Here is a 24602-nt window from a genome sequence, read left to right as displayed (position 1 = left end):
AAAATTCTATACTGACTAACATTTTCAGACATTAATGCTAGCGGTGCTCGTCGTCGAACTCTTCAGCGTCAGAACAGGGAGGCTTCGGGCGGCCGCGGACCCCTGCAGACCTCGGCCAGCCTCCCGGAGACTCCAGTATTCGCTCGCGGTTGTGATGTACCACGTACACCGCCCAGGAATTCCACAGGGCCCCCGAGAACTAACACTATCAACTCAATGCAGTCTATAGGTAAATTTCATTTATATTTTTCTAACTTCTCACTGCATTTCTGAATTTTTGTTTGCTTCATTTTGAAGACTGTTTGAAGCAGTAAGGTTGGATCTGCTGTTTGCAAAAATCAATTCTATATATAATACATATGTATATGGAACACATGTTTTTTTTGTTCTTTTAATTGGAGTCTTAAGTGTTTATATTTTCACATAAATTACTTGTAAATCGTATCTTAAAAATGATCCAATATCTACAGTATATTTGAAGTAAATGAATTAGAAATTAGAATCTAATTATTCGAATATTCAATACGAATAATTATATTCACGAATACCCGATCTTATATTTTTGTGTACTCCCAACATTTTTTTCTCTATTCCTCTAACAAATGCAATATTTCATTTCAATGATAAAGTTGATGTCAATATAAAACAGTTACATAGTATTTATTTGTAAATTTATAACTATAAATTATTTATTTATAAATTTATCTGCATTAAATAATTACATTATAAACTAATTATGTACATTATATTGACATTTTATTTATTATTCAAATTTAAGATAATTTGTGTTTTGCGGTAAAACAAAACCAACTTAAATACAAGATCGGTCTTACCAATAATAGCTGGCTTTTCAAAGTAACCAGCTCTAGAAAGCGAACAATAAAAGGGTGACGACGCAGACGTACAGTTTTCACGCATTTATACAATAGAACGAAAAAGTTTATTTAAAATTCATTGATTGTATAAAAAATCGCATCTAAATGTTTCTTTCTACACGACTACTACTAGAATTACAAATAACTGACACACATTGACAAGTTATTCTTGACGATATCTATCAAATTTTCAAAGTAAACAGAAATTTCTCAAATAACAATACACATTTAATTCGATAATTTAGCATCTCTTCTTTAAGCCGTGTCCAACCGATGCTTAATGTAGGTCCTCAAATGCATTTCATTAGCATCGGAATATCTTAATTTGGACTAAAGCGGTAGATGAAAGGCGATTGCATGCAGCCGAGATGCAAATGTTGCAATGGATGTATGGAGTAACGAGAAACGATACATACGGAATGAATATGTTAGAGAAAGTCTGAAAGTAGCACCTCTGACAAAGAAGCTGAGAAGTGCCTGTTTGGGATGTGGACATGTGATGAGACGGAATGAAAATGAGATTTGTAAGAAAGTGTTAACTATGAATGTGGAAGGATATAGAGGAAGAGGGAGACCTAAGAAAAAATGGATGGATTGCGTGAAAGACGATATGTGTAAGAGGGGAGTGAGCGAAGAAATGGTATATGATAGAGGAGTACGGAAGGAGAAAACTTGTTGCGCTGACCCCAGGTGACTGGGAGAAGGGGAGGAGAATGATGATTATGACCTTAATTTGGAACTGTTTGTCGGTTGGATGATTTCGCTGTCTTATTGATTTGTGGTGGTTTTTGTACAGGGAGCAGCGTGACCCTGGGCGGGTACGGTCGTGGTTCGATAATGGGTCCGACCGGCGTGTGCACCGGCGCTGACTTGCTGCGGCTTGGTGGGCCAGCACGCGGATGGTACCCGCGACAAAGGAACCGGTATGTCTAAAACTTACACCAGACTGTGTAAAAACAAGGCGATGTGCTAAAATCACGCTAATCACGTCCAATTAAACACTAACGCAAGGTCAATTAAAAGGTTCCTTAATATCTAATGGTGTCAATAAACTTTGTATAAACGCCTAAACCTTAAAAAATAATATCTACAACCTATTAACCTCTTGGGTCAAACATATGTACAAAAAATTATCTGCTATTTATTTCTGTGTTGTTCATTCCGTTTGTTCATTCGTAATCTTTGGTCGGTTTATTAGGATGTCCAAAACGAATAGATAGACAAGAAATCATTTAGTAACAGTATTATTAACACGTGTGTGACCCAAATGTAACTAACTTATGTCTGCGTTATGGCAGGCCTGCTTCTACGGAGCATCTGGACCGACTAACTGCGTCTAAGACTGTGGCCGAGCCACCCGCGGCCTGGGAGAATACAAGCGCTCGCAAACCTCTCACACTGCCTCCCAATCTTACGCCGAAATTCTTCCAAAAATCACCTAGAGAGGCTCTTCGCAGGGTAACGAGCTTACTAATACGGAAAGGTGAGTACTCAAAACAGATAACACTAATAAAACGTCTGGCTATAATTAACGTTACAATAAAATAAAAAAACAATATTACAATTGAATTTCGAATGTCATTCTAATTGGAATATACATTGTGTTTTCTCATTTTTAAGCCATTCTTTGTTAAATAGGTTTTATGATATTAGAATAGAATAAAAAGAAAAAGAAAACAAAATTTCTATTATATAATAGTTTAACACAGAGTAAATATGAAGACAAATATAATTTCGAAACTCTAGATTCGCTTGTTATTCATCGAATGTGTATCACGCTATTGATGGTTTGAATCGTACTATGTTTGTGACCAGAATAGCTCTGATCCATGCAGCATTTGACGTGAAGGAAAGAATCCGATATAATGCTAAGGCAAAAGGTTTATAATACTTTTGTAATTAATAATGAATTGAGTGGTAGAATCAACACGACATTCTAGGTCGAAATGAAAGATTAGAAAAAAATACTGCAATAAGTTTTTTTTTTACTACTGAACAAAATTTTCATTAACAGAATGATCAAGTTTATGCTCAAAGCTCTACAGAAACTTCTGAATCAGTAAGTGGGATACATTATAAGCATTTTCAAGCTTCAGCGACGGTTTTTGTGGAGTATCATACTGTCAGCTATGCACGGTCCACTCAATAACTGTCCACAAGGCCTAAAGAATTCTTATAGATATCTTATACAATGTTTACACATAGTACGGTTGTGAATGTACTATGTTTGTACTAAAAAATTTAAAATCGTTTTTTTTTTTAACATATTTATTTAATCTAAATGTTATTATCTAAACATTGCTCCCAACCAATAGGTCATTTATGCCTATGCGAGGGGGATCTATATTCTACAAACTGTGTGAAAGTATTTTGTACTGCCTCCTGGGAAGAAAACTTTTTAACGCGTAGAAAATTGTCCAAATCACGAAAAAAATGGTAGTCCGTTGGAGCAAGGTCTGGCGAATACGGAGGATGACGAATAGTTTCTAATTGCAGTTCCTGTAGAGTTAAATCGATTTCTCGTGCTGTATGAGGTCTCGCGTTGTCATGGAGCAATAATGGTGAAGGTCGATTCATGAGTCGGGACTGTTTCACTGCAAGTTTTGCTATCATTGTTCGGAGTTCGGCACAGTAGACATATGCCGTTATTGCTTGACCAGATCGGAGAAAGCTATAGTGAATAACACCATGCTGAGACCACCAAACAGTTACCATTACCTTTTTATTGGTAAGCTTTGCTTTAGGACACTGTTGCGGCGTTTGACCTGGGGTCAGCCATTGCATTTTTCGCTTACGTTTACCGTAAAGAATCCACTTTTCATGACATGTCACAATTCGATTCAATATTCGTTCATTTTTGTATCGATTCAACAAGGTAACACAAGTTTCAACACGCGTTTCTTTCCTCAGATCAGTCAAATCATGAGGCATCCATTTTTTATACTTTTTTATTTTATTGATTTGACGCAAATGAGTCAAAATTGTCGGGTAAGGTAACGATAAACCATACCGCTAATTCCTGGGTAGCTTGGCTCGGATCGGCTTCCACTATCTCTTTCAATTCATTATTATTCACATTTGTGGGCGGTATCCACGTGGTTCGTTCTTCAAATCCAAATTTCCATCACGAAAGCGTTTAAACCATAATCGCACGGTGCGTTCATTAGCAGTCCGCTCTCCAAGCGCAACATTGATATTCCAAGCTGTTTACGCGCCGAAAATCACTCGAATTTTTGATGTATCCTTTTTTCTCGTCTAAGCGGAATAAAAAAAACAACTGAAAGTCGATAATCGAATGCTGCACATTTTTAAAAGAAGAACATCATAGGTACCATTTGAAAAAAGTTTCACTTAATCTCAAACCATAAAGGTTCTATGTCAATTCAAAGTACCTATTAAAAGGTGATTTTTTAATAGCTATAGGAAATGATTTAAAAAAAAAGCACATAAAATTTAAAAAAAATCATGAAATCTTTATTTGAATCGATAGTACGGTCCGTATAATTTAATGTTTGAAGATTATTTCATGAAAATGTTGACCACGGCTGCGCCTCAAACGGTCCATCCGCTTAGTCCAATTTAGGCATACTCTTTCCAACATTTCGGCTGGTATCTCACGAATCTTTTTTTTTTTGGAGTTTACTCCTTTAGAATCGATTTACATATATAGGCCCGGGGTATGAAAATTATGGGGACCAAAATCGTACTAGCATGTCACACGAAATGCGTTATGCGCCTGATTGGCTCCTGATTGCGTGATGCGTGCGCGCGCCAATCAAAATCGTACTAGCATGTCACACGAAATGCGTTATGCGCCTGATTGGCTCCTGATTGCGTGATGCGTGCGCGCGCCAATCAGGAGCCAACGCGCGGCCGCGTTATTGCAGGTGACGCCGGGCTGCTGCGCCGGCAGTCCGCCACAAAGCCTCGTACTGATCGCGCGTTTCTCTCATTATTGTATTTTCATATATTTGTTAGTCGTTTGTTTTGTGTCTCGTTAATTTGTTAATAATCTGTAGTGTATCGTGTTGTCGTAATATAGAACTATTTCTCGTATTGTTTCGTTTAATTTTTTATATCCAGTAAACTCCAGTCGTGCGTCGGAGCGGACACACACACTTTTTTTATTGTCTTTGTAGGCAGACGAGCATACGGCCCACCTGATGGTGAGTGGTTACCGTCGCCCATGGACTTCAGCAATGCCAAGGGCAGAGCCAAGCCGCTGCCTACCGATAAATGCTTCAATGTTGTCTTCCCATGCGTTGATTGAAGCGAGCTTATCAGCATAGACATGAGCCTTAACATAGCCCCACAAAAAATAGTCTAAAGGCGTTAAATCGCACGATCTAGGCGACCAATTGACGGGTCCCAAACGTGAATTAAAAAAGTGGATCTTCCGTCAACTTTTCAAGAGCCCATTCACCAAAAATTCTGCGTTGTGGTAGGTCTTTCGGCTTCAATTCTTGCACCAGCTGTATTTTGAAAGGCTTCACACCTAAATCCTTTCACAAATTTTTCCACGTTGTTGAGTAACAGAGGCCCAATTGCTGCGAACGTCGCCAAATCGATAATTGATGGTCATCGCTAACACTGGCCGATACAGCTGCGGTATTTTCTTCAGTTCGCACTGTACGTAAGCGTGATTGTGGTTTAATGTCCAACAATGTAAATTTGATGCGAAATTTAGTCACAATAGCCCGAATAGCCGCTTCAGTGGGTCGATTTAACTGACCATAAAATGGAAGAACCACGCGAGATGAACTTTCTTAACAGAGCACGCATTTGGTAATAAAATTTAATGAATTGTAAGCGTTGTTCGTTTGTAAGACGATTCATGGTTAAATTATATACCAAACTGAAGATTTTTGACAATAACACAAAACACGAAACATGCGTGAGCTTTCAAAATCAGTGTTGCCAAAAAGAAAATAGCTAAAAAATCACCCTTTACAATAAAACGACAATTTCATACTTTAACCACTACATTACATACTCAACTTTAAAGCTACTACTACTACTAGGTAGTCGTATCTATAAATTAAGTAATGAGCACTTAATTAGAAAACAGTCTATCTTCAAACTATTTGTTTGACACATAATTGTCAGCGAAACAGAAATTCCATATCTGTTCAGTTCACGGGCACCATTGATTCCATTGACGACTCATTGATAAACGGTTAACGTTAGAACTGTTTCTAATTATTACTTTTAAATTAAATGCCAATTATTGAACTCTAATTGAAGATGTATTTCATTAAAATAAATGTTCAAACTGCCTTTTTTTCTATTGCTAGATGGGTGGACGAGCTCACAGCCCACCTGGTGTTAAGTGGTTACTGAAGCCCATAGACATCTACGATGTAAATGCGCCACCCACCTTGAGATATAAGTTCTAAAGTCTCAGGTATAGTTACAACGGCTGCCCCACCCTTCAAACCGAAACGCATTACTGCTTCACGGCAGAAATAGGCAGGGCAGTGGTACCTACCCGCGCGGACTCACAAGAGGTCCTACCACCAGTGATTACGCAAATTATAATTTTGCGGGTTTGATTTTTATTACACGATGTTATTCCTTCACCGTGGAAGTTAATCGTGAACATTTGTTGAGTACGTATTTCATTAGAAAAATTGCCTCCCTTAGCAACACAAGCTCTTCATCTTTTTTAAAAAGCTGGGCCCATCAGACCAGCGAATCTTCTCAGTAGGTACTAACCGCCACCGAAATTCCACAGAACTTTGCATACCGGTTTAAAAGTCACATTTTTTTTTATTTCCCCTGCATACCATAATTGTGTCGAAATTTCTATATGCATACATATCTTGGAAATGTATTCATCGCAATTCAGGTTTTTGTCAACAATAGTCTTTTTATGTATTTGGATGCTCTACATAATTGGACGAGCTTACGGTCCACGGTTATTCTGAAGCTATTTTGACTGTGTGGTGTTGGTCTTGATTACCAAGACCCCATATATTCGCGTTGGTGTCGTAAAAAGCGACTAATGGATCAAATAATGGATAGCAGCGTACTACAAACCCCAACCGCTATTTAGTGATGGTTGAGCATTTTGGAAACCCGCATTTGTAGGTACCACTCTTACGTCATAAAGCAGGAACGCGTTCAGGAGGGACAGTCGATTATTCAATAGTACGGAGAGTTTGACCTCCTATTTCAAGTCGGGTGAATTCTTCTTGCTTGGAATATGATTTTTTTTATTCCTTAGATGGGCAGACGAGCTGGCCCACCTGGTGTTAAGTGGTTACTGGGGCCCATATACATCTACAACGTAAATGCGCCACCCACCTTGAGATATAAGTACTTAGGTCTCAGTATAGTTACAACGGCTACCCCACCCTTCAAACCGAAATGCATTATTGCTTTCCCGACAGAAATAGGCGGGGTGGTGGTACCTACCCGTGCGGACTCACAAGAGGTCCTATCACCAGTAATTACGCAAATTATAATTTTGCGGGTTTGATTTTTATTACACGATGTTATTCCTTCACCGCGGAAATCAATCGTGAACACTTGTTAAGTACGTATATAATTAGAAAAATTGGTACCCGCCTGCGTGATTCGAACACCGTTCCATCGCTCGATACGAATGCACCGGACGTCTTATCCTTTAGGCAACGACGACTTTAAATCGAAATGTTACTCATATTGTTTTTTTTATGATTGAGAGATTACTGGTGGCCCGAAGGCCTTTCCAGTTTCACCAGGACAAGTGGGCGAGCAAAGGCTCAGCCAGGAGGGGTGGGATTTGCTAACAGCTGCCCGAGCGCCTCCGAAGGAGACCTAACAACTCAAGAGCAATTGCTTCGCGAATGAATCTACTACCGGATCGGAATCGCGACCCGCTGAGAAGATCCAGCGAGAAACTCAGCGGGCTGATGCATGGTTTAGGTTGCACGTCGACCTCTTTGTCGAGTTCGACGAGTACTATTACCGGATTCCCTAAGCCTGCTCCTAGTATTAGAGCTGAAGGCGTCAACTCATATTGACCAAATGAGTGACTCCTTCGCGGCAGGTATAGGTAGACACCATATACCCGTAGAGACACCCAATAATAACGCAAATTTTGATTTATTGAACGCAATTTTTTATTCTTCATCTTGAAAGTCGATCTGACCAGATGATGTCCTTATAAAAATTTGGTAACTGTCTGCGGGATTTGAACCCCGCCATGTCCGCCTAGTTCGACATGTGTTTCGTGGCTCAAACATTAAGGATAAAAAAATGTTAATAAAACCATCACACTAATGAATTGAGACTATTAATTTTAAACACACTTAAGGGCGTTGTTTTCGTTACTTTGAACAAACGTGTATGTAATACGTAATTATCTTGTATGCAAGTTGGTGTTTTTTTTTTTTACTTTGTTCCGCCAACTGTCGAAGTACATAACATAACATTATAATTAAAATACCGTCCAACGACAGAAGAAATCAGCAGAACCAGAACCAGTCTATCTACTGGTTTCGTTTTATCACTCCCCATTTTCTAATTTATTCATAGTCGAAATCGTTCGAGAACTCAACCGCTAATAACAAACTTTGAATAAATGCATCCGATATATAATAAAAATCGCTATTCCGTTGGCTTTCAATCCACTAAGAACAAAAATAACATATTTATCTATTAAAATAACATCAAATAATGACCACACCCATAGTGTTGTTGATTGCGATAGCTACTCAAATAAAAAATACGGTGACATCATAACGAGGATGATAACTGACGGATTTTATCGTTAAATACGTTGAAAAACAATTGAAACATCAACGGCTAACATTAAATATATTACGAATTTAATAACAAATTTGTTTTGATTCAATGGACTTAGTCTTGCTTTAAATACTTTTGAGATAACCAGCGCAAATATATCGTGTCATGTTTATGTCGTACCATATGGTTAGAGTGGTTATGTGTAAATTTTTATTGGCGTGCTTGGGACAGACGTACTCATCCCTTGACGCCAATCGGTCCCACGCCTCGAAAAACAATATATTGTTGGAACACAAAATATAAATTTGGTTGTGTATGTACGAATATTGGCAATACACAATCGATTCAAGGTAAACAGTATTACGTGGAATCAGTATCGTTTAATCCAGTCAGATTAATAGAGATTTTCAAAAATAATTTAGGTAAATTGCTATACACTTATGTCAACAATGTGTTAATCCACAGGAAAAAAATTGCTTATTAAAAAGGTGCTGCTGCCACGCTACACTTATTGGTAAAATTCCGATGAAACTAAGACGAATTTAACCGCAATTTAAGGTCTCATTGAGACTTATAGCGAATTTCTTAGAATGGATATTTTTTACTGAGCTAGATTAAACGTATAAAAGCAAAAGATTTTTGAAGTGTAAATCTAAAATTATACATAGATAGTGATTCCGCGCTGTTCCATTTACAACAAAAGTAACTAGATGGCGCTACTAGGAAAGAATTAACAGTAAGCTCTTAAAAATATTATTTTATGTGCCATCTGAAGCTTTCTTTATTCTCCACTTTCTATAATATGCAAACGGGCTACAAAAAGTATCTTTAAAAAAAACTTATTACGTTTTTAACTAAAGTACATATTGTTGTAAAATTTCGTAAAATAACAGAACCCATTTAATTTTGTCTTGGTGGTTTGTCCGTACTTCTTGACATGTCCGGTTACATGGGTCCATAGGCATCAATCACCACATGATTTTTCTGGATTCTTAAAAAGTATCGCGTTCTACAATAGCTATCCCACCCTTCGCCGGATGGTGACACCCACGCCACTTCGATAAAGCGGCACGACACGAGAACCCTCTCATCGTGGCCGCCGGTAACTACATTCCCGATCCTGCGGACAGAATGGAAAGCAGTCGACGTCGCCCAAAACACGTCATCTCGGATCCTCCCGATCCACTAACGGTGCTTCTAGGTACTTCAAGCACCGGTCACCGTTCTCGTCGAACCCGTCGCTTGCGACGAAGGGCTCGACGAGTAAATTAACTCTCAGACACAGCCCACTGAGTTTCTCGCTGGATCTTCTCAGTGGGTCGCGTTTCCGATCCGGTGGTAGATTCTGCGAAGCACGGCTCTTGCTAGGGTTCGTGTTAGCAACGTCATCAGGTTTGAGCCCCGTGAGCTCACCTACAAAAGTTAGGGTTACGCTGAAATAGCCTCTCAAGGCTCTCAGCTTAGGTAGGAAAAAAAAAAAAAAAAATACACCCACCAGTGTGGGGTCGCAGTAAGCCGTACCACAGATAAGCAATAAACGATAAATTTCTTACGTAGATCCTATTCAAATATTTGCATGTTTTAATTTTTTCTACCCACACCTTTTTATTCCAATCTAAATAAACCAACTCATTCGATACTCGCAACAATAAAGCGATAACAATCGTATACGGATACCTAAAAAGTTGGGCTGCACAATAGTGAATAGCATACAATGGCGATTCTGGTTACCTGGGCCATCAGTATGTGCATAATAGTAAGGCAGGGTACGGCACGGTCCCGAGCTGTGATTCAGACATCGCACGTTCACCCCTCCTGACTGTCGCTGTCAACCCGACATGAGTCACATCGTGTACTTGGTACCGTGAACTGACGATCCCGACCGATGCCAATACACTCATGCCCTATGATTAACGAGCGCAAGAAAGTTGATAAAGGAATGGGCTATTAATAAATCTATACGACCAATACTAAGAAATCAAATCAAAATGATTTGTGCGTCTGCGATTATGTCGCATTGAACCAGACTGCAACGTACATTATAGTGATAATGTAGATAATGGTGGCACAGTGAAAACTGTTAGTTACCGAGAACATGATCTGGCAAAACCGGTCGCTTCCAAAGAAGGCGAACGGCTTTGAGGCCAAGATCGCAGCCACAACGAGACGCACCGTCATCACGCCGCCGGACTATCGTCACGCGCTGCCCCACATATAACCCTTACATATTCTAGACGTATTTATGTACCTGTATACTGTAGACAATAATAGTATATAAACTAAAAAAATAAGTTGAAAATCGCAACCAAATCGAACTTACGAATTAACGACTGTAAAATCCTACAACTTCGTAAGTCATGGTGACGTCTAAATATAGATTTGATGTCAACCGTTATTTTCAGAGACGGCGACGCCAGTGAGCGTAAAATTCAGTTATAGCAATAACAGATAGGTGTGTTAGGTTAGGTTAGAACGATACATGAACGATACATGAACGATATGTATTGCTTATATTCGCTTTATAATAAACGTTACGTTACATTATATGTCTAAACGAAGTTTATTTTAAGCTCCTAAGTAATTTGTGTGTGTACGAGAATTAATATTATTGGATTCGTGTTTACTTCGGTTCGAAATAGTTTGGCAGCGGGCCAATCTAGTTCATTCATTCCAAAAATTCTTCAACATTCTAATCAACTTCATGGGCAGTGCGGTCGTAGTCAATACAAATTTTCAAACACATATTACATGAAGTAATTTTTTGGAATAAAAAAAAAACTTATTGTTTTATTGAGCAGTTGTTTCAGGACGCGCGTTTTAGTATCGGTAATATCGAATATTGATAACGTAATCTGATACCGGCGCTGTATCGTCGTGATAACGAGTATTAATCAACACGCTGCACATCTTAATCAGTTTGATCTTTGACGGCCAAACCACATTCTGTGGTAACCGATATTATAATGCGTCCTACTTTACGGAGACGTAGCATTTCAAGAAAACACGTTACCAATAATAGATGATTCTTTGTCATCGCTCCTCTTAAATGCAGTTTATCTCGGATTTTATTAATGCAAATTGATCAATAAACAATTTGTTCTAACGTCTACCAGTTTCGTCGAGGTTTCCCACCGAAACGCTTAAGAATTCCGTTATTACCTATAAAATAGTCGTAGCTTTTAATGATATATCATTATAATAAAACTTGGAACTCCATAGAATACTTTAAAAATCTTGGTCATATTGCACCTTGTCGCCGGTCGTATAATAAAAGTTCCAAGTCTACTACTAGTACGACAATCCGCGACTCGCATGTAAATGACATTATATCCGCCTTCGTCGAACAATACTGATACTCACATCCGCTGTTACACGTCATCCTTCCAACGGACTTTATAAATTTATCAGAAATCATTTAAAACATTTTACGTCTAATTCGATGAGTCAACCTCAAAATGTGAACGCTAATTACTAAAACACAAATTTACGAATCAGCATGATAGGGCAATTCAAAACTCAACATTAAGTACTCTCTCCATATATGTATATCTCTATATATAGTACTATATTATTATTTTAAATTGGTTTTATGTCGTATCTTTTACATTTAGCATCAACAACTATTTAGGCACAGCAATATAAGGAAAAATATGCACTAATATAAAATGATTTAGGTTAGGTAAGTAAGAGGTTAATTAAAAATATTTAAATTTTCCTGTCGATGGATTTGAATATTGTAATGAACAGGAATATTGGAGGTAACGATTTATTTTTATTTTAAATATGTGATTGCAAATATGTAGGTAGTATATGTACTAATTAATTATCACCGAATAATCTGTTGAATCATTATCGATGCCTTCACTTTGTTTGGCCTTAGCCCTGAAAACCCACGTGCTCATTAGTGTTAAATAACCCACATCTGTATTCTATAGCTAATATAAACCGCTATATAAATTTCCTCAACTAAACCCAGTATAATTCTTAATTTAATTTCATAGATCCATTTCGATGGCAGTCGACATTTTATTTATTTATTTATTACACTTCATGTAAAATTTACACTGGCGGACTTAATGCCTAAAGCATTCTCTACCAGTCAACCAAAGGTAGTGCAGAGTAAATAGTGGTAGGTGCAATGAAATTTATATTAAGTTACGAATACATACACATATACACAGTCACATATACATACATGCATGCATACATACATACATATAATAATTTATACAGTATTAAAAGGAATATATTAATAAATTTCCTTAACAAATAACTTCATTTTAATAAGTTCATGACGACATCAATTTCGAAGTTCGTTGATTTTAAACGAATGTCTACCGGTTAGCGAATGTGTTGTTATTAAAACACTAATAAATAACGTCAAGTCGCGCTCGAGTTTATTTACCCAGTGCAGACAGAGGGATCTGAGGACACATGGGATATTTATAACATACGAACGTTGGTACCGAGGAGACGTTCCAAATTTTCTTTTTAATAACGCTCTTCGTTGTACGCTCGTCATTGGAGGAGTTTATATGTTGCACAAACACATATGTGTCATGGTAACTATCAATTTTGTTTTAAACGAAAATTTTGTCACTTAACAGCCTATTGTAATCAGTATCATCATGTTTTCGAGGACGCCCGATAGCGATAAATATTTTACGTAATCCATATTATCTAATAACAATCGCCATCTTAGTTTTTGGGACAAAAAGGTTGTATAACGTTTGTCAAAACATTTTATGTTTAAACGTAATTGAACTATAGATCGGCTGTAATAGATGGCTGTAACTTTAACGTAAATCATAAAAATACCATTGGGTCTAAAATAGGTCTTGTTCAAATAATCTATTTTATTTTTTGTAGTTTCTCAATCAATCACGTAAAATCTTTTAAGATCGTTTTTTTTAATTGCACACTTTACTGAGAATTTACACTTTCTTCAATAATGGGCAATCAATCGGAACATTGATTTAAATCAGCGTTGAATTCAACCTTACCGTGTTTAATCTTTGCTCAGTAAATCCTTTAGTTTCAAACCGCCTGTGACGACCTCGTAGTAATCCTATATGGGTTGGCGCCACGCTACACTGCGCTCTTGTAAAAGCAGAATGTTAATAGTTAAGAATATCTATATACCTCTTGCAATCAATGAGTAATTTAAAGTCTGATAATAATAGAACAGAGCTAGCTGCTCATGTCACTTACATACAAAAATATGAAACAAATTTATTTTGTTTAAAAAATATGAACACGTAAAAAAACTCTATTCTCGGTAGATAATTGATTTTTTGTACCAACACCAAATTCCATTTAGGATATATAAGTGGACAGAAAGCAGATCAGAAAACGTTTTAAAATAAATATTTACGTCTTTGACTATTTATTGATGACCGGCCGAATAGTATCTTTGTTATTTAAAACTGTTTAAGATGTTTTGAGAGATTGATATATAGACATATGGAAGAAGAGATATATTGATTATATATTTAAAATTACGAAACCAAGCAGGAGCAATTTCATTTCCGAAAAAACAAATTTCGGGACATCAAACTATTTTCGCGTGTGTAACTTACAAAATTAGTAGCTCAATTTCAGGGCAGTAGTATTTACTTGAGACGATGGGCACTTAAGGACATGGGAAACCTGCTTTGACTGTGGAATATCACAATACTTTTTTTTTATACGAAACATGTAAAAGCAGTAATGAATGTGGTTACCACATCAACATCAGTGGTTTTTACTGAATAATATGTTTTGGTTCGCAATCCTTGGTAATCGGTTACCGATTTGTGTTTCGACAAGTACTACGGTGTTTTTTTTAGGTCAGTAGGAAATTGCCGGACGTCCGCCCTCCACTGGGGATGCCGGGTGGGGTATGTCCGAGTCGAACCGACTAAATCCTCCTGTGGCTCAACAACCCACGTCCGAACCTCCCATGAGACAGAACTCATGAAAAAGCAAAGGGGGAAAGTGAAGCGCTTAGTGCGGAGCACATCTCTCCCTACAACTTCCCCCTACGGTATCTCAAATCCATGGGGGCTTACCCAGGGTGCCCAATGAAAGATAATACTAGACAAATGTCACGTTCTTAAAGCACAATTAAACTAATGAATACGTAACGATGTTTTTTTTTTATTGCTTAGATCAGTGGACGAGCTCACAGCCCACCTGGTGCCGGTGTTTTCTGGAGCCCATAGACATCTACAACGTAAATGCGCCACCCACCTTGAGATATAAGTTCTAAGGTCTCAGTATAGTTACAACGGCTACCCCACTTTTCAAACCGAAACGAAACCTTTTTCTATTTAAAACTAACCGATCTTTAGACTCTTAGTAATTTATATTGAAATCCGTCTTCAGACGGTGTAGTTCTCACACAAGTATTCGGCCATCACCCACATATCGCATACCTACTCGGTTACACCTGTGCACACATGATACCTCGCATGCAGCTTCTGTGTCACATTCGTTCGCTGTGAAGTATAATAACATCTGTAATATTATAAAATTATAACATTATTGATTACTAGCGACCCGCCCTCCCTTCGCTTCGGAAAATGTAATTTACTATTGATTTCTCCACTATTTAATGGATGTTATTATACATATAAACCTTCATCTTCAATCACTCTATCTATTAAAAAAAACCGCATCAAAATCCGTTGTGTAGTTTTAAAGATTTAAACATACATAGGGACAGACAGATATAGGGACAGAGAAAGCGTCTTTGTTTTATACTATGTAGTGATAAACTACAACACTCAAAACTTAGTACATTCGCTAAATTGCATCTTAATCAACTAATTGTCTGTCGGAAAAGGTTCCTTTACTATGGCCACTAACACTATAAATACTTTGGACAATATCATATCTCTAAGCCCTTTTTTTTTTTTTTTTTTTTTTTTTTGTCAGGAGGAAATCGCCGGACTTCCGCCCTCCCCTGGGGATGAAGGGCGGGGCATGTCGGAGTCGAACTGACTAAAACCTCCTGTCGCTCAACAACCCGCGTCCGAACCTCGCATGAGACAGAACCCATGAAAAGGCAAAGGGGGGAAAGTGAAGCGTTTAGTGCGGAGCACATCTCTCCCATCACCCTCCCCCTCGGGACGCCGGACTGGCGGTCGTCGGCGCCACGACCACCAGCCCTCTCGGTCGGCAGGCTATCCGGAGCCCGCCTAGATGGCGCCGGTTAGAATGGGTTATCCTACGGAATACCCCGCTGGGTCAGAACCAGCGTGGGTCGAGGATAGTCGGCCTTCCATCACCCGGATGCTCTTGCGTAAAACGCGTGCAGAGCAGCTTGCACGTCGTCTTCTTAGGCCCCCTTCGCCGGTCCCCAGACCGACATGTGAAGGGGACCCGAAACCCTTAGAGGGCCAGGGCTTGGGCGAGATCCGCCTCCCTGGCCCCCGCCCGACGGCGGCGGGCTTGCGCGTCTCTCACGCGCCCCGCCGCCTCCTTCTGCGAGATGGTGCACTCGCAGAAGTCGAGCATCGCCTTCCACGACTCGTCGTCGCCGAGCATCGATGCCACAACACTCGGCAACGACAAGTCGTTTCCTATTTTTGCGACGAGGACACGGCGCCACCCCTCCCATGCGGGGCAGGCGACGAGCGTATGCTCTGCCGTGTCCAAGTCGCAACCACAATGGTGGCACTCTGCCGTCGGCTCGGCTGTGATCCGGTGCAGGAACTCACCGAAGCAACCATGCCCAGTGAGCACCTGCGTGAGCCGGAAAGTGAGGCGTCCTCTGTCACGATTCACCCAATCCACAAGGACCGGGCGAATCGCCTCGACGGTCCTACGACCAGCCGAAGGATCAGCCAGCCGTCTGGACCATGACTCCAGCACGGACCGCCGAGATTGGGCCCTCCGCGCTCTGACCACACTGGGGCTGGGACGCGCCACGTCCCGGGCACGAAGGTCAGCCCGCCACTGATAGTCAGCGGCGAGCGCCTCCGCTTCCAGAACCCAAGGCGGCGTCCCAGCCAGTACACACGCCGCCTCAAAGGAGATGGTGCGATAACCACGGATGACCCTGACCGCGATGGTGCGTTGCGGCCGTTGCAGCAGCTTCGCCACCCCCGCGGCCAGGGACTGGCCCCACACAGGTGCCCCGTATAGGGCCATTGATCGCACCACCCCCGTATAGAGACGGCGCGTCACCTGGTCAGGCCCCCCGACGTTGGGCAGAAGCCGGCTTAACGCGCCGGCCACCCCCAACAAACGAGGGACCAGGCTCTGAAAGTGAGCACGAAAGGTCCAACGACTGTCCAGAATGAGGCCGAGGTACTTCAACTGCACCCCGACCCCGATACGGACGCCTCCAACCACGATATGGGCATCGACAGGTGGCACTCTCCGGGGCCTGTGGAACCACATGGCCTCGGATTTACTGAGCGCCACGTCGAGGCCCAATCTCCTGATTTTGCCGACGACATGCGCCACCCCAGCGGTAGCAAGACGGGCAGACTCGCCAAAACTACCCCCCCGGGCCACGACCAACGTGTCGTCTGCGTAACAGATTACGCTCAGGCCCGGGAGGAGGGCACCTCTCAGCACCCAGTCATACCCGATATTCCACAAAAGGGGGCCGAGCACCGACCCCTGTGGAACACCGCGCACGACCGGGAACCGGTGCAGGATCCCACCGTGTCCGGTACACGTGACCGATCTGTCCTCCAAGTAGGAACCCACCAGCCGGCGAAGGTAGGGAGGCACTCCATGTCGTTCCAGCGCCCCCCTTATCACGGACCAGGGCAGGGTGTTAAACGCATTGGCGATGTCGAGCGACACCGCCAAAGCCACCCCACCCCTGGAGACGGCCTCCTCCGAGAGGGCCCGCACGCGAAGGATCGCGTCTACCGTTGAGCGGCCCTCTCGGAAGCCATACTGCTCCGCCGACAGATTGGGTCCCACCCTGACCAGATGCTGGATGATGCGGGCCGTCAGAATGCGTTCCAGCAGCTTGCCCACCTCATCCAGCAACACGATGGGACGGTACCCGGCGGCAGTATCCGCCGGGCGTCCTTCCTTTCTCAACAGCACGAGTCTGCCCGTCCTCCACGATGAAGGAAACCGTCCCGACTCGAGGCAGGAGTTGTAAAGCCTTAAGAGTCGGTCCCCTAGGGCACCAAGAGCCAAGGCCCAAACCCGGCCATGGACGCCGTCCGGGCCGGGTGCAGTGTCCTTCGCACACATTTTGCGCACGGCCACACGGAGCTCCGCCCCCGTTATATGGGGCACCTCAGCAGGGACTTCACCGTCGTATTCCGGCGGCGCGTCCATAGCGGGAGCGATAAATCCCTCCCGCTCCTGCGGGAACAGCGCCGAGACGATGTCCCGCAGCTGCTGAGGCTGGAGACGCTCCGTGATCGGGGGGGCCCATGGGCGCATTTTATTGCGTACCATATGATAGGGCCGCCCCCACGGATCCTCATCCAGCGTCTCCAAGAGACCCTCCATGTGTTGGTTCTTGGCTCTTCTGATGGCCAGCTGCAATGCCCTCTGCGCGACGCGAAATGCGCCGTGCAGCCGGACCTCTTCCGCCGCGAATGCAACCGGATCATTGCGTCGCGGCAGGCGGCGGCGGCGATGCCTGGCGCACTCGCGCCTCGCCCGAACGCACTCCACGCGGAGTTGCGCAATTTCGGGCGACCACCAGTACGCCTGGCGATTAGGAAGTCGAGGGCCGATCCGGGGCATCGACGCATCACAGATGCGACGCATCGTGTCCCGGAACCATCCTGCCTCTCCCTCGACCTCGACCGGGTGTGGACGCATGGGCGCCCACGCCGCCACCGTAGAGGCTTCCATCAGGAGCTCCTTATTCAGGCGCTTCAGTGCCCATTTGGGGAATGACCGGGACGCACCACGGGGGTAGTCCCCGTGGACGTCCGCGACTGCGGAACGGGCGGAGAGATCAAACCGAATATATCGGTGATCTGACAGTGTCTCCGCCCCCTCCAAAACTCTCCAGTCGCGGATACGGCGTGCGATGGCCGGGCTTGCGAACGTAACGTCCACAATAGACTCGCCCTGCCACCGCACGCACGTCGCAACCGAACCTCTATTTAACAAACAGAGGCCGGCCGCGTGCGCCCACCTCTCCAGTAGCCTACCACGAGCGTCCGAGCGGGGGGAGCCCCATGCGACAGACTTCGCATTGAGGTCCCCCGCGAGAATCACTGGACGAGGAGCGAGGCGGCGAGCAATCGCCCCGATCCCGCCCAGGAAATGCCCGAACTCGACGGTAGGCCTGTTCGGAGAAAAGTACGCCCCGATCACGACGGTCCCTTCCAGTTGCACCGCGACGAACCCTTGACCCCTGGTCACCATCGCCAGGGGGGGGATCGCCGCGTCTCTTCTTATGACTATGGCCGCCAGGCCACCGTCGTCCCCAAACCAGCAATCATTTGCTGGGGGAACGAAGTACGGCTCGGCGACCACAGCCACATCTATGGACCACTCCGCCATGCTCTGAGACAGCATGTCCTGAGCTCTGGCGGAGTGGTTCAGGTTTCCTTGCAGGAAGCGATAGGTGTGGTCCATTACTGTTGGACCACATCCATCGCCCCCTCCCCTTCACCGCTGCCCCCGCCCACCGGCGCCGGCGCCGCATCGGGGATTACAGCGTTGGCCAGTGCTCCTCTGGCCAACCTTCTCTTTTGTCGGCGCTTTGATTTTCGGCGCCGGTTGCGTTCGGTATTATCACCGGACGGGAAGCACGCCTTGCCTCCCGCCCGGTGGTTTGCCCTGCGCCCGGCCGCAGCGCACAGAGCGCAGTGCGGGGCGGCTGTGCAGGACGCCGCTTTATGGCCCGGTTGGCCGCAGCGGAAACACAGACCGCTACGGTCAACCGAGCTAGTGCACCTAGCGAGGCCGTGCCCGCTGCTAAAGCATCGGAGACATCGCCAGGCACGTGGTTCTTGGAGACGCACGTGGGCCGCTATCCAGCCCACGCGCAGTCTCCCCGGATCCCCCATCGATCTTCCTGGCGGAGGAGTGGCCAAGGAAGTGGCTGCCTCCACAGGGCAGCGCGCCCACGCTGACCTGGCTCCAGAGTACCCTGAGCGAAGTTCGCCCACGGTCACGCTCTCCAGGGCACATCCACCTTGGGCGGCTATTGCGGCTGCCACCTCCTCCTTGGTAGCACAGTCGTCCAGGCCGGTGATTCTAATCTCGGCCATCCTCACCGGCCTGTGCACGCGCACCTCCTCCTCCGGCAGTGCCACGCGGAGCGTCGCCACTAGTTTGTCTGCGATGCCAGAACTATCGGCACCGGGACACTCCAGCAGCTTCGCTCCATTGGCTGTATGCCGGAAGCGGAGGCCCTCCTCCGCCCCGATTTCGTCCAAACTTACAGCCGCGCGCGCTCGGGCCATCACCTCATTATAGGTGAGGCCCTTTTCGGCGGCGGCCGGTAGCAACGTCACTACGACGGCAGCCGACCGCGTTGCGCGCGGCTTCTTCTTTTTGCCGTTCTGCTTCCTGGTTGCCAGTGCTCGACTCTCACGAGGAGCAACCATGGCCGCCAGCTCTGTGCTTCGGGCTGCCGCAGTTGGCACTCGACCCCCTCTGGGAGCTGCCAGAGCCGCTGTCTGCTGCTTTGCTTTCTTGCCCCGCTTCACCACTTCCGTCCAGCCCTCGTCCATGCTTGACGGGGGAGCAGGAAGGGGACGGGGTTGGGATTTCGGGGCAGGATTCTGGGCACCCGTACCCTTGTTATTCTGGTCCCGGCCTCTACGCCGGGCCAACCTCGCGGATGGCGTGGGGGTAGAGGTCGGCCGGGCAGCCTGGCCCCGCGGGGCGGCTGCGGTTGTTGGCGCCGGGACGCTATCTCCGGAACCAATCAAAGAGCGGAGTATCTCCTCGAGGCCGGCAAAGTGCTTGCCGACCTCAACCGCCACCGCCCGCGAGATACAGGCCACCATTTCCTCTCTGCTTGGGAGGGAGTAGTCCACCTCTTCTATCCCAGCAGCCGTGTTGTGTGGCCCGCGAGCCTGCAATCCCGCAGCACGCGAGGGTGAAAGAGGCGGCGGTAGCGCCGGCCACTCATCCACCATCCTCGCCAGTGGCGAACGGATGTCTTCAGCCCGCGCTGGCGCAGGGCTTAGCCTTCCTCTCCGTGCAGACGCAGGGGCGGCCGATATCCGCGGAGGCGGCGCAGGCCTTAACTCAACCCTTCGTGGAGGGCGAGGGAGCGCGGGGGTAGGTGCTAGCGGGACAGGGACCACAGGATTGGGCTCTGGCATTTGCGCTGTCACACCCACCGCCGACCGCAAGTGCACGTCAGTATCCATCGCCCCCGCGGGGGGCCCAGAGCGTGCCAGTGGAGGCCTCGGCAACAAGGGAGTCCCTCCTCGCAAGGCCGGGGTGTCTCCCGGGATGCGACTCTCGCTGGAGTCACAATGAGCGACGAGATCCTTGCTCCCCACCTCCCGGCTCTCTACCAAGTCATAAAGCTTGGACATGGTGGGGATCAGCCTCGTTCTCACCATAGCGGCTGCCTCCCGGAGCCGTTTCCGGTAACTGCTGCCTGGCTCGGCGCCCTTGGCAGCCACAGTCGACAGCAACTTACCCAAATTGACCAATGCAAGGTCGAGGTCCCGGAACGTCTCGTCCCCGCTAGCCAGGGACGCGGCCGACGACGACATGGACTCCACGGACGTCGCCGGTGACACAGCGCCCCTCCTCCTCACTGGTGCCCACTGGGGAGCGGGCATCGCGTCTTCCGACGTAGCAGGCACCGAAACTACCGGAGTCACCTCCTCGATGGCCATCGTTTTTTCCGGTACCTCAGTGCCGGAGGATGACGCGCCGCCGTCATCGGAAGTTGGTAATGCCGTCTTTCTTCTCCCCCTCTTTTTCCCCGCCGATGGTCTGGTGGGATTGATTGCACCCGAGTCGCTGGCGAGCGCAGAGCGCATCGAGCCGGCGATCGGGGAGCGCCTCGGTTCGACGGGAATTCCGCTGCCCGTCGCACAGCCCCCTTCATCCTGACAATTGTTGCCCCCCCCAGAGTACGTGGGGCAGCGTGCTTCCACTGAGGAAGCACGGAGGGATTCTCCGCCCGACTCGCGGGCGGTACCCTCCTGGGGTACAAACTTTTCACAATTTGCCATCATATATTGCCTTTTTATTAACCAGGGGTTTGGTCCCCTGGGATCTATGACACCCTCGGGACTGGAAACCCTCCAGCCATACATCCCATCGCCGGGTGTCGAGCTTGGGATTAGGGCATTTTTGAAGAGGTTTGCATCCTCGCGGCTTCGACCAGTAAAGGCAGAAGCCCCCGTTCCCCATGACTGGGGTTTACGGTTTGACCGACGGTGGCCGAAGCCTGTCCATCGCCCATAACGCGGTGCGGAGCCACGCCGGCGAACCGGTACCTCCCATATCTGGAAGGCTTTCCCCTGTAGCCAAAGCCGGGGACATGGCAACCCGCAGCCGGAAGACACAAAAGTGCCGCTGGCTCACCAGGGCCCGAGAGCCAACCCCTCATCCCCAGAATGGAACTCTTTGTCAGTGCAAAGGGCGTGGGGAGAAGGTCCCTCGCTCTCTCTCATGGCATCCCCCGCAGAACGCGGAGGCGGCCGAAGAGAGCTGGGCGCAGTTCTCTTGGTCGCGGCGTCCCACACAGATTCCTCTGCACGCGATTTTAGGGACGCACGCTTAAGCCCCACCGCCACGACAAGGCGGAACTACATTCGGTGGGGATCTCTAAGCCCTAGATTAACTTCATTTACTTTGATTTGGCAAATTTATCGGGATATGCTTAGAGTATCACTACATAGTATAAAACAAAGTCGCTTTCTCTGTCCCTATATCCATATGTATGCTTAAATCTTTAAAACTACGCATCGGATTTTGATGCGGTTTTTTTTAATAGATAATGTGATTGAAGAGGAAGGTTTATATGTATAATAACATCCATTAAATAGTGGAGAAATCAATAATAAATTACAATATCCGAAGCGAAGCGAGGGCAGGTCGCTAGTGTTCTATATAATCATTTAAAGGCAAACGTTATATCGGAAGACAGCGCAATGCTATACAGAAACAAATGTGAAATATCAAACTGATTGTGGTCAGCTGGTTTCTCTCTCTTTTTTTAATTGAATTGCTTTAATGTTAAGTGAAACCCACCGAAGAGAACCGTTCTCTATGCCAAAGAATAATCTCGGAGTCGAAAATTAAAACTGCGTTTTTATTACCTATTTCATATTAAGACCATTTATTTCATTATCACATGTTTTTCAGGCCTATTTTTAATACGTACTGTATGAATAGTATAAATAGAACAGTACACAACACTCTATGGGCATAAATTTAGAAAAAGCTTTGTTAGAAAGACAAGATATCAAGAAATAAGACTTCAGAGACGATAACAGTTTTCTTTATTTTTTTATATAATTTTTTGTTACTATCTTTTGTTGCACAATGGAGTGACATATTCACTAAGTGAATAATCTCCTTAAATAAAGAAAAAAATAAAAAAAAATAAGACAGAGTAAAACAGTTTCCAATCGTGGTGGATAGATGCCGCTACAAATATGTATTGGTTATCAATCGTGCTTAAGTTAATTTAATGTGTTGGCTTGCTATAATACACAATTATTTTTCACTGTTTCGAATTTAACAATTTGATAAGTCCGCGGATATTTTATTAGTAACCACACATGTGTACGATATTACATGGTTGAAGTTGAATATGAGTCTGTAAGAGTCAACGCCTTTGTCAAGGCCGCGGGCGTGCTTAGGCCGTGCGTACAGCACACAATCGCAATTCGATCACGTACTATGCACCGACACATCCTTTTTTTCTATGCACTCTTATCAGCAATATCCACACGACACGCCACTAATATTTAAAGATAAACAACTTTGACGTTTGTGTCGTTGCGGAGTTCATGATTCATACTACAAATAAATTATGAGAAAGATTACCACCTACAGTTGTTCTAGAATGTTCTCCGATAAAAACATATTCATGACTTACTGTTGTTCTAGAATATTCTCTAAGCATACTCATTACCTACTGTTGTTATACTTAATATGTGTATTTAACTAATGCGATGACAGTCACTAGGCACAGCATTATCTACACCATGCCCATAGAATGTGAAGTTGGAGATGTTTATCGTATTGTAGCATTATGATGTGGATAGAACAAACCTGACCCGGTTGCACTATTATTTGCAACAATATAGACAGAGGAAAGTCGGACGATGTAAAATTTGCGAACAACTGTCGGGTGAACGATCGCGACGGAACCGGTCGGACAGGCAACTCGGCAAAAAGGATCCTCCGGAGATCGGAGAATGCGCCTTCGTTGTGCTGCGACGTAGTCTGCTTCACTACTCCACCAAACACCAGATATTTCCGGTTCATTTTTTTTTATCTGTTCGTTAACGTAGAACGTTTTTAGATACGTTAGTCGAAACATGTTGATAGTTTTGTATTTTATGTATCTTGGTTTTAGTATTTAACTTCTCAAACCAGAGTCTAAAATACAATTATTACAATTCAGTTTGCCCACTGAGTTTCCTGCTGTATCTTCTCAGTGGGTCGCGTTTCCGATCCGGTGGTAAATTCTGCGAAGCTTGTTATAGGTATAATGGTGAAGTTATTTCTAGTCCAGTTATATTTTACAAAATTAACTTATTTACAATATTACTCCTAATATTTTAATCACGTTTTCCGTCTGGCAGTGCCAATTAAATCTATACATTGCAACATCATTTCAATTTAATTAAAGCCCTCGTATCAATAAGTGTAACAACAACAATTTTTTTTTTTCGTTTGCCTGATGCCCATAAATCGAAGTCATTCCTGATATTAACATAAGTAATTATTTAAGAAAATACATTATTCTCCCAATAGTTTTAGGATATTTTTATTATTACTGCTTAAGCTTATGGATATGACGATTCGGGCTGGCGATTGTTAAAAGCTGTTTATGAACATATGTATATACATTAGACACAT

At 44.6% G+C, this 24602-nt stretch overlaps 1 protein-coding gene and 1 long non-coding RNA gene across 7 annotated transcripts in view; one reads left to right on the top strand and one right to left on the bottom strand.

Annotated features, from left to right (window-relative positions):
* Nucleotides 1–24602, top strand: part of LOC101741121 (uncharacterized) — a 150264-nt gene that overhangs the window by 113769 nt on the left and 11893 nt on the right. For 5 of the 6 annotated variants that reach the window (XM_062668262.1, XM_021351206.3, XM_038021767.2 and 2 more), the window contains 3 exons: nt 29–229; nt 1672–1798; nt 2174–2358. In XM_062668262.1, coding sequence (XP_062524246.1) covers nt 29–229; nt 1672–1798; nt 2174–2358 — 513 coding nt within the window. The remainder of the gene's footprint in view (nt 1–28; nt 230–1671; nt 1799–2173; nt 2359–24602) is intronic. The other variant, XM_062668263.1, reaches the window with a different exon arrangement.
* LOC134198793 (uncharacterized) lies at nt 7958–8763 on the bottom strand. The gene is made up of 2 exons (XR_009972992.1): nt 8308–8763; nt 7958–8151 (listed from the first exon to the last, which is right to left on the bottom strand). It is a non-coding gene; the product is annotated as an uncharacterized LOC134198793 (long non-coding RNA).

Source organism: Bombyx mori, chromosome 4 (assembly GCF_030269925.1).
Source record: "Bombyx mori chromosome 4, ASM3026992v2".
Taxonomy (NCBI): domain Eukaryota; kingdom Metazoa; phylum Arthropoda; class Insecta; order Lepidoptera; family Bombycidae; genus Bombyx; species Bombyx mori.
The sequence above is the reverse complement of the archived record's forward strand: the minus strand, read 5'-3'. Positions and strand labels throughout refer to the sequence as shown.